Here is a 10988-nt window from a genome sequence, read left to right on the forward strand (position 1 = left end):
GAACTGTGCTAATCAGCCCGGATATGTTTGACCGGTACATTAATTTCGACGGATCAACATAACCTCTCCGAACAGGATCACCCGGCCCTTTCTGTTTCTTGAATGGGAGCTTCGCTTGTCTTTTACTGGCTTGCCTTGTCGATGTTTGTGGTGACCTTAACTCAAGTTTCCGTTTACCAGTCCTGCTGCCACTGCTACCTGAACATGTTTTACATGCAAAGCAGCAGAAACAAATTAAAACTGCCAATAACCATGCAAAAAATGAATCATTTACACCGCCACATTTTCCAGCATCAGGCAATTTACCAGAAGAACACAAACTTTTATGCCCCATGTCATGCCATCAATGTAAAATTGGAACACAAACATTAACATCAGACAGCCAAACTCTGGTTTTTATCTCATCACGCACTAGGCAACGAGTTCGTATTGCATGCATCACTATGAAGTACTAACCACTATCACTTCCCAACTAACTAATTTTATTGTTTTGTACTACATTTTGTACAAATCCAACGAACTGTAATTACGCATTTCAACAATAACATCCAACCATTAAAGTGACGCTACATAGATTACGTCAACGCATCAAACAACAATACAAATGTGTCACCACTTCAGTATGACTTTCACATTGTCAAACACGCTACATAACATGATTACGACTAAGCATTGGACAACAAAACGTAAACAAAAAAATTGGGGCCCGAACTGAAATTTGCAAATACATCACTGACATGAATCTTGCACAACATTACAATTTTCTTCAATGTAAAATGACCAAAAAAACAGTATGCACACCCCCACAGGTACATGATTGTATACACCACCAAACCATCTTCCCCTCAACCCCCCTCAGGTACATGAACAGGTAAACTATCTTTCCCTCAACCCCCCTTCCCCCCCCCAAATATTCAGGGAAACCCAGTACGCACTTGATAATAAAATTGCATTACCATCTCATTCACATTCACCGCAGTAACATTACGACAAAATCACAAAAAAACACACCAGTTAACAGGCCAAGAACATTGACAACCTACTTTCCGAGAAGACGCGTGCATTACTCAAAATCGCACCCAAAAAACAACACTACATCAGTGTACATATTTCACAATTTCATGTATTTCACAAATCCCACAACATTAACCAGTTCCCTTAGTATATCACCCATAACTCCACAACCTCCTAATGTAAATGAAAGCAAGGGTTTATGTACAGAGACGATTACCGTACCTGGAACCATTGTCGGAGGCCTACGAAGACTTTCCGCTCGCTACTTCGAAGCACAACACTGTCACAAGCACCTACACCGCCGGAGTTGATGTATCAACAGCGTAGGGGCTTCCGTATTTGCTAGGGATTACGGTAAATCAAAAAATGCTATTCTATTGACAGGAATTTCACATCGTCAAGCAACAATCGGAAACTGCCACGCCTAACATCCCGCCATTAACATCGGAGAACTGTTCAAGCTTCCACACACGACTCTTCGATTACGGGTTTGTTTGGAGGGAAACAAATTTCTACAGAAGACAGGCTTGGGGCATTATAGTCATTACGCCGTTGGTGGTTTACTTCATTACCCTTACTAGAACGCCTAAAAATTAGTGTAACACGGGTTTAGTTGTCAATAACATTATGTTAGGACTAATTGGATCATAAGATAAAAGGTAGGACTAAATGGAACATAAGATAAAGATTTGGGATTTATTGGTGCGTGGCCCAATTATAAATACATCTCTAAAATTTACTTAAAATATAAATTACTCTTTATAATTTTTGAAATTACATTTTGTCCTTTCAAATTTTTAATTGTACAACAAATGACCTATTTGATTGATAAATTATTAAGTCAATTATCCATTTTTAATGATTTCAAAAATATATTTCAATTAATAATTATGATAATTTTATTATTGTATAAGACAATATTAAGAAATTTTATTTTTTTATTACTTCTGTTAAATGAAAAAATTTGACAAAGAAAGATTTATAATTTCTAAAATTACACGGGATAATTCATATTTTAAGAAAATCTCAAAAGATATAATTTACCCTTAAAATAAATTATAAATTTGTTTAAACAATATATTTTTTTTTAAGTAACAAATAAGTTAATTAAATAAATTGATTTATAAGTTCTATCAAAAAGGTCCATAATTTGAACAATCCCAAACCGCAATTAAAAGAACCAAAACAAATCCAAAGAAGAAAATTTGGATCTCACAAAGATCACAAGAGGCAAAGGAATACAAATCAGGAATCGATCAATCCCCACGTATATATACAAAGGATATTCCAAAAGTATGAAGTATGACCAAGACATAATGCAAATGATGAACAAAAAAACAGAAGTTCGTCGCTCTTATAGATAAAAATAAACATTGTGACATCTGAAAATGCCGGAGGAAGGAGGGAAGATGATTACAGAATCCAAGACTCTGTCATGACTCTCACGAGGCAAGGGGCTGTTGCCTGTCTTGGCCATTGTTGTATCCATTGTAGGGCCTGGTGGACTTGCTAGACTTCCTTCTTAAAACTATGACCCATGTAATCGCTTCCAACAATATTGCAATAAGACCCAACACAACGATTACAAGCAGGTAAGCTGATTTCCACTTCTTTGCAGGATTCAACATGTTTAGCCCCTTGAACACATTGAAGATACCAAGGATGAGTATGGCATACCCAATACCAAGATGGTAGATGTTCCAGTAAAACCGAAGCTTGTGATCCTTCTTTGGTCTTAGGAACAACGCAAAAATCTATATGAAAAACAATGTAGAGAGAACACATCAAAAGGTGAACATTTGAAAAGCAGCTAGCATTCATACAAATGTACTATCAGATAAAAATGATGAAGGAAATGATAAAATTATAATATCCAGCAACAAGCATTCCAAGTTCCAACCCAAGAAATCGGGTTAAATCCCCTTGCTTGTTGAGCTATGATAGGACCTAATGGTGCGTCAACCACATGAATGATGGAGTGTCTTTTAAATGAATATACATTTTAACAAAAGTAAAGTTATCTCGATTTTAAGCAATTTTTATTCATTTCTACAACATTTTAAAAATTGACATAAGCTTCTCAACGATGCACCAAATACATGAATGATTCTCTTTTAAACAAATATAAATTTCAACAAAAGTTCGGTGGTATCTCAATTTTATGCAATTTTTTTTTTCTTTTCATTTCTACGACATTTTAAAATTTGACATGAGCTTCTCAAAGATGCCTCGAGTACATGAATGACATAATATAAATTTTCACAGAAGTTAGGTGATATCTCAATTTTATGCAATTTTATATTCATTTCTACAACAATGCAAAATTTGACACAAGTTTCTCATATTCTAATTGTGTATCAGTTTAAATTTAAATTTCAGTACAGGGGTTCAAGAGAAATGAACATGGATGCTTGAGGATAAAGGAAATGACCAACTATACACAAGATAGCATGAATGACAATGAAAACACAACGGGTTTGGTTCGCAACTTCTACAAGAATTTTAATAACAAAAATGAAAATTACCTGCACAGTTGCAAGACAGAAGAGTGCAATCCCAATGTTACGATGATCAGTATATTGAAACCCCTTCGATTCACTTCCGAGCTTAAGTCCAGTTCCCCAACCAGCAACCCCAATAATATATGCACACAACTGGCAGATTACATGAAGATAAAACCATGCAGGATGCGCGGACTGGAAAGTTTTCAAGTATCTAGCGATGATGGCTCCGATTGGAAACATGATTCCCCAACTCACAGCATTCAAAATTCCATGAATCTAACACAATACCAATAATCAATTTCAATTACCACCCAATAAATTGCTTGAAAAATATAACGAACACAGAAAAGGCATTACAAACATGTTCTACAGTTAAATCAATCATTCAATTCAGTTTGACAAAAAAGTAATACTGAGCATCATGAAAAAAAATTTCGATCTTTGATTATTGTATAGAGTTTTATTATTTTTTTCATGATTTCTAATGTTACTCTAAAAGAACAGATTAACTTTTTTACGAGGGTTTCAAAATTTCAAAAAACTAGTCTATACTCTGAAATGTTGGTATGTTAGAGAGAAGAAACGTACATTTTTCTTATTAATCCTCGAGTCCCCTCCCGAAACAACATTGCTCTGTCTCTTCAACAAATCTAGGGTTCCTTTGGAGTTCAAATTCGCCGGTTGAAACTCATGCTTGTCCGGAAAACCATTCGTCACCGACGGCCCCACCTGCCACACCTGGTTCACCGCCGTCGCTGCCGTATCCGGAAGTGCCACCGTCGCGAAGATCCTGATCGTCCCGTCCGAGTACTCAGCACTCATATCCATCACATCAAACGAAAGCTTCTCTTGCACAATCGACTTGTACGAGCTTATGTTGTAGGTATTCACGATCATCGAACCGTTCGAGTCCTTGAACGCGATCAGAGCCTGTGCGCCGATCATTCCGGCGCCGGTAGGGTTTATGGCCCACGCAATCCAGCCGCCGGACTTCGACGGAGCAGCCACGAAGGCGATGGAGAGGGAAGACGAGGAGGAATCGTAGGTCCAGTGGAGGTACGAGCTCAATTGCGATAAATCGGTGCAGTGATCGTAGAGCTTGTTGTTCGTGAACTTCTGTGACGTACAGGTCAGTGACTGTGACGGTGAGATTAACGAAAATGCTAGAGAAAGCCCTAGAATTAGAGCAGAGAAGCGAAGAGACGCCATTGAAGAGAGTTGGTTGAGCTCTGTGGAGTGTAGAGAGGGAGGTAGTGAAGAGCTGTTATAGAGTGTGGGGGGCTTTCGTAAATGTGAATGGTCTGAGTGAACGGTGGACCAATGAATGAATGCCACGTAATTGGAGTTCAATATGTATGTGAGGGTACGTGGCACTTGAGGTTGACCAACTTTGGAAGAATTCACGTGGAAGGTACGATTTGTTAATCAATAGGGAAAGCATGCCTACTTAAAATCTCTGTTTTACCGAATTTCCATGTGAATGTGATGCTAGTCAATTAGAGCTTGTTTGGGAAGAATTTTAAATGTCTAGGTATTATTTAATATAAATTAATTAAGTATATTTTTTTGAATTATATTTAGTGTATTTGATTTTAATTTTTTTAATTTAATTTTTAAAAATTTAATTTTTTATTTTTTATATTTTTTTTATTTTTAGTGAATATTTTTTTAATTTTAAGAATTTTTTTTATTTTTTTAAATGCACATTATTTAGATATATCTAAATAGTAAAATATTTATAAAAAAAATTAATAAACACAAAAAAATAAGAAAAATGTACTAAATTTTCATTTTTTTGGTCATTTTTGGTGTTTAGTGAATTTTTTAAAGATTTTTTTTCACAAATATTATACATTTTAAGTGTATTTATATTAAATGTGTCTAAATTTTTTTAAAAAAAAAACTTAAATATTAAAAAAATTCATTGAAAACATTAAAATATAAAAAATAAAAAAGTAAAATTTTTTGAAAACTGTTTTTTGAAAACCAAAACCAAACAAGCTGATTATTTTTCTATTTTATATATATATATATTTTTTAATAAAAAGTCATAAATATATTTATTTAGATCATCTCAAATAACTCCTTAAATAAACATCAAAAGATAAAATAAAAATATATTTATTTAAATCATGTCAAATAACTCCTTAAAAAAACACCAAAAGATAAAATAAATTAATTTAATTAATAAGATAAAGTGTCACATTTAAATTATAATTATTTTATTTTTTCCTCCATAATCATTACATCTAAATCAAAAAAAATTAAAAATTATTTCAAACAAAACTAATTTAGTCTGACTAAATTAGTCAAAAAACTTGGCTAAATTAGTTCTTTTCACAGGAAGGTTTAGTTCGTTTGATTTTTTTAATTATTTATTTATGTTTTTAAAAAATGTATTTGATAAATATTTTTTTAATAAATTTTTTTGTTATATTTTTGATTTTTCAAGTGGCTTTCTTTTTTAATTTTTTAATTTTTGATTAAAATAAATAAAATAAATATATTATTTATTATTAATATTATTATTAAATTACAAAAAAAAATTATAAAATTGTGTGTTTTTTAATTTATATGAGGATTTCAATTTTAACAATTAAAATTCGGAGTTTAGTTCCGCATTACAATTACCACCCCCGTCCATCTCCGTCGGCTGACGTCGTCATGCATCAGTCCTATGTCATGCTGGCATCATCCCCACATCAGCCTTATGTCATGCTGACGTCATCAGACTCTAATGCCTTGGAAAAATAGCCTAAAATTGTTTCTAAAGCCTGTTTGGTAACGTTGACGTTTTCAGTTTATATTTATAAAAATTTTATAAATTGATTTTTGTTTATTTTTTATTTATTTTTAGAAAAGTATAAACTACAAACGTGTTTGATTTAGACAAAATATTTAAAAAAATTTAAAAATATAAAAAAGAGTGAGAAATGGTAAGTGGTGACGGGTGGAGACGAGTGGTGGCAACGGAAGACGGTGGTGGAAAATGATGGCGGGTGGTGGTGGTGGTGGGTGGGTGACAGTGGCGGGTGGTAGGTGGTAGCAAGTGAATGGTGGTGGCGGGTGGTGGTGACAAGTGGGTGGCGGATGGCGGGTGGTGACAGGTGGGTGGGTGGTGGTGACGGGTGGTGGTGGTGGTGGTGGTGGTGGGTGGGTGGGTTGGTGGTAGCAAGTGGGTGGTGGCAGTAGCAGTGGCGGTGGCGGTGGCGGGTGGTAGATGGTGGTGGCAGATAGGTGGTGATGGCGGGTAGGTGGTGGTGGGTGGGTGGGTGAGTGGGTGACGGTGGCGGATGGTAGCGAATGGGTAGTGGTGGTGGCAGGTGGGTGGTGGGTGGCAAGTGGGTAGCGGGTGGCAGGTGGGTGGGGGCGGCGGGTAGGTGGTGGTGGGTGGGTGGGTGACGGTAGTGGGTGGTGGGTGGTAACGAGTGGGTGGTGGTGGTGGTGGTGGCGGGTGACGGGTGGTGGTGGCAGGTGGGTGGTGGCGGATGGTGGATGGTGGTAGCGGGTGGATGGTGAGTGGTGGTGGCGGGTAGGTGGCGAGCGGTGGATGGTAGTGGCGGGTGGTGGGTGGTGGCGGGTAAGTGGTGGTGGCGAGGGGTAAGCGGTGGTAAAAGTGGGTGGCAGGTGGGTGGTGAGTGGTGGTGGCAGGTGGTGGTGCGTGCTGGTGGCAGGTGGTGGTGGGGGGTGGGTGGTGGATGGTAGTGGTGGAAGACGGTGGTGGAAAATGGTGGCGGGTGGTGACTAGTGTTGGGTGGTAAAAAAAAAAAAAACTAAAAACTCAAAACATAAACTCATTTTTTGAGTTTACATTTTTTGATCAAATTTATAAACTAAGACCATTGATTTATAAATCAAAAATTTACAAAATAAATTTTTATTTGAATTTTTTAATTTTTTATAAATATAAACTGAAAATTAAAAACGTAAGTGTTACGTTTTTAATTTTCTAAAAAACGTAATTAAATTTACAATTTAATTTTCCAAACGGCACCTTGGTGATTTAAACTTCAGACCAAGTGCTTAACAGGCACCTCTTACCCGCTCTGCCATAGCAGTTCTTTTCTAATAAACAGTTCTGAAACAAATTATTTAAACTACTAAAATTCTTTTGTATTTCATCTCCATTTAATTGTTAACATTTCCAATTTAAATTCGCATTTTAATTTGTGAATCCTATGGGTTTAATTGTTTAAATTGTAGTTGGTTGCATGACAATTTGACTTATTTTAGGAAGTAGGTTAAAAGTTGATTTTTTTGATTTTTTTTTTTAAATATGTGAAAAAATAAAGGGGCAACATAATCTAAAAAGTTAAAAAACCAACAAAATTGCTTTTAACTTTTTTACCAAAAGAGGCCTTTATCTTATGGAAACAACTTGCTCTCCAAAAAAAAAAAAATCCATGTCCATGTAAATATATGGTTCACATTCTCTTAGATTTCAAATTAATCAATCTCTTATCTTAGATTAGTGTTGTGAATTTTTTAACAACACTGCTGCGTAGCTCGAATTTAAACTTGATCCGAATGGCTCGAAATTGATCTTCTCTGTTGTCCGGCTGGTCTTTCGGCGAAAAGACTAACAGCTGCGGTCGACAAGATGACAACCGCAATAGACAAATGTTTTACTCAGTCATTCGGTAAACACCAATTTGAGTCATTCAAATCCCTCACTTTTCGAGTTACAAGGCATTTTTCGTTTTTTAATGATTATGTCAAATTCATGTTGTTAGTTGTCAACAATGTTGACAAGATGCAATGTTTGGTTTGGTTTGATTTTTGTTTTAGAAATTTAAAAAATAAAAAATAATTTGGTGAAAGAAATAAAAAAATAAAAAATAATTATCATCTATATAATAAGGGAGAAAGGTTTTTGAATTTATCCTAGAGACAATTGTCCTATTAGGACATTTTAATAGTCATGATTCACTTATGTATTTAGATAGACGGATGAGATGAGCCCCTTTAAATATATATCAATTTACTTCCTGCCCAAAGGCCTAGTTTGGAAAGATTAAATAAGTGCACTTTTTGACTTTTTATGAAATATGGGTTGGGTTTGGATTGGGTTTGAAGTGATGTGTTAGAGAGGTGATGTGACTTAAATAAGATGATGTGACTTAAATAGGATAGTGACTTTTTGACTTTTTGTCTTTTTTCAATCATGTCAAACTTGGCCTAAATCTTACTCACCCACGTCTCATCTCCATTCTATCTCCAAGATCACTCTGTTAGTCTATCTTTATCTCCTCCCTTCTTTGTTCTCACCCATCTCATTCCTTCTTTATCTCTCTCTGCCTCCCTGTTCTTCTTCTTCCATACCCTCGCTCCCGAGACTGCTGCTCTCCAGGTAAGATCACTCTGTCATTAAAGAGACCCGTTGAGTTCCCCCTCTCTCTATCTCTCTCTACTATGCTTCACAAGTTCCAATCATAGTTCACTCTGTTGAATTCGATTTAGGGCTTTCACTTTACTTTCTCGCAATTTCGTGCTATCACTCTGTTCTTGCTTTCAATTGATCTCACAAACGATTTCTTTTTAGATTTTTTCTCTGCTGCTCTCCATTCATGTTCTTCTTCTTCCATACCCTCGCTCTCGAAACTGCTGCTCTCCAGGTAAGATCACTCTTTTCATTTTCGTCAATCTATAGATTGTATAGATTTTATTTGTTAAGATTTTTTTTATAGATTCTATAGATTTTTTTACAAAGAATTTGGATATAGATTATATAGATTTTATTTGGATATAGATTGTATAGATTTTTTATTTATATATATATTTTTTACAAAGAATCTGGATATAGATTTTTTGTAGATTTTTTCCAAACATTACAAAAAATTGTATAGATTTTTTATATATATATTATCTTTGTGAGTATATTTTTATTTGAAATTTCAGATTTGGAAAGATCAATTCCATCAAATGCAGAAAGAGCACCTTCCACATTTCCCTTTTCGTATTCCAACCTTCCATAAACGATTAGTTCTTCTTCCTGTAGTGATTTCAAAAATTTAAACCATAAAGCGTCACATCTAATACATGTCCTCAAATTTTATAAAGCATGCCATTCAAATTTTATGTGAATAAGGCAATAGAAAAGACAATAATACTAACAAAGACCATGAAAGAGGGTCTCTCAGTGGTGGTAACAAGTCTTGCCTACATCCATATTGGGTGGATTTATGTGGGGCTACCATTCACCATGTAACTCATAACCATTGATCAAAAGAAAATGATTGTGGTTGCATGAGGCCTCACTAATGCTTATAACAACGAAAGTTTTGCCTACTAACATATCATTTAATCCGAGTACGAGTTGACATCTATGCACAGTTCTAATAATGTCCTTGGTGATTCATTTCATATTTAAGATATCTCATTCTTGCTTTCAATTGATCTCACAAACGATTTCTTTTTAGATTTTCCCTCTGCTGCTCTCCAGCCCTGTTCTTCTTCTTCTATACCCTCGCTCCCGAAACTGCTGCTCTCCAGGTAAGATCACTCTTTTCATTTTCGTCAATCTATAGATTGTACATAGATTGTATAGATTTTATTTGTTTAGATTTTTTTATAGATTCTATAGATTTTTTACAAAGAATTTGGATATAGATTGTATAGATTTTATTTGGATATAGATTGTATAGATTTTTTACAAAGAATCTGGATATAGATTTTTTATAAATTTTTTCCAAACATTACAAAGAATTGCATTCTCAGCAAAATAATAAGAATGAATCAACTTTAGTTTTTTATTTTGTTTTGTTTGTACTATAATGATATTCTGTAGTATCATGTTTAGTTGCTTTGCCACTTAAGTAAAAAAGAGAATTGTTGGGGAAGAAAAAAAGACAAAAAAAAGCTTAATGGATGTGTCATTAGGTGGTTGGTGCCGTGGTATTGTTTAGTGAGATGATAAGAAAATTATCTCCGCTTACGCTGAAGCTATTCTTATTATCCAGTTAGAGTTGGTTTACTTTTTTTCAAATTATGTTTTGGATGCTCTACAGATTATATGTCCTGTTCTTTTGTATTTCTTCTTTTTCATATATCTTTTCATTTTCTTATGTATATTTTTTGATCTTATGGAGTTGTTGACTGGTGATTATATGTCTCCATTTAGCTCAGCACATATTAATTGATCGAATGGTCATACTAATATCCTATGTTTAGCTCACTTTTTGTTTTCATTTATTTTAATGAAACATTGGAGGAGACTATTCTTAATGACATGAACAACTGTGATATTAATCAGATGTGTCTGTAATTTTCTTCGCCTCTCAATGAACTTCTATTTGCATCAATGTATACGATGAATCCGCTGCAAATCACCGAGCCTCAGTTGGGTGAAGAAACAATCAGCAGGGACATTGACTCTCAAGCCAATCCCAGTCTGAATGTGAACATGGATTGGATTAGTTAGTTGGTTTATTTACTTGCTTTTTTTTCCCCTTCAAATTATGTTTTAGTAGA

At 34.9% G+C, this 10988-nt stretch overlaps 1 protein-coding gene across 1 annotated transcript; it reads right to left on the reverse strand.

Annotated features, from left to right (window-relative positions):
- Positions 1-2250: 2250 nt before the first annotated feature.
- LOC114317942 (cytochrome b561 and DOMON domain-containing protein At3g25290) lies at positions 2251-4773 on the reverse strand. The gene is made up of 3 exons (XM_028264742.2): positions 4107-4773; positions 3540-3794; positions 2251-2768 (listed from the first exon to the last, which is right to left on the reverse strand). Exons 1-3 carry the CDS (start codon positions 4725-4727, stop codon positions 2457-2459), a joined length of 1188 nt encoding a protein of 395 aa, XP_028120543.2. The 5' UTR covers positions 4728-4773; the 3' UTR covers positions 2251-2456.
- Positions 4774-10988: the final 6215 nt, after the last annotated feature.

This window comes from Camellia sinensis, chromosome 14 (genome assembly GCF_055761805.1).
Source record: "Camellia sinensis isolate YWXY chromosome 14, ASM5576180v1, whole genome shotgun sequence".
Classification (NCBI taxonomy): domain Eukaryota; kingdom Viridiplantae; phylum Streptophyta; class Magnoliopsida; order Ericales; family Theaceae; genus Camellia; species Camellia sinensis.

Excerpts from the sequence above, each read along its gene's own strand:
- LOC114317942 (XM_028264742.2), bottom strand. The coding sequence starts at position 4,727 with ATGGCGTCTCTTCGCTTCTCTGCTCTAATTCTAGGGCTTTCTCTAGCA. Across the intron at positions 3,795-4,106 it reads CGAGGATTAATAAGAAAAAT|ATTCATGGAATTTTGAATGC; the intron begins GTACGTTTCTTC and ends GTATTGTGTTAG. Across the intron at positions 2,769-3,539 it reads TCTGTCTTGCAACTGTGCAG|ATTTTTGCGTTGTTCCTAAG; the intron begins GTAATTTTCATT and ends TTTTTCATATAG.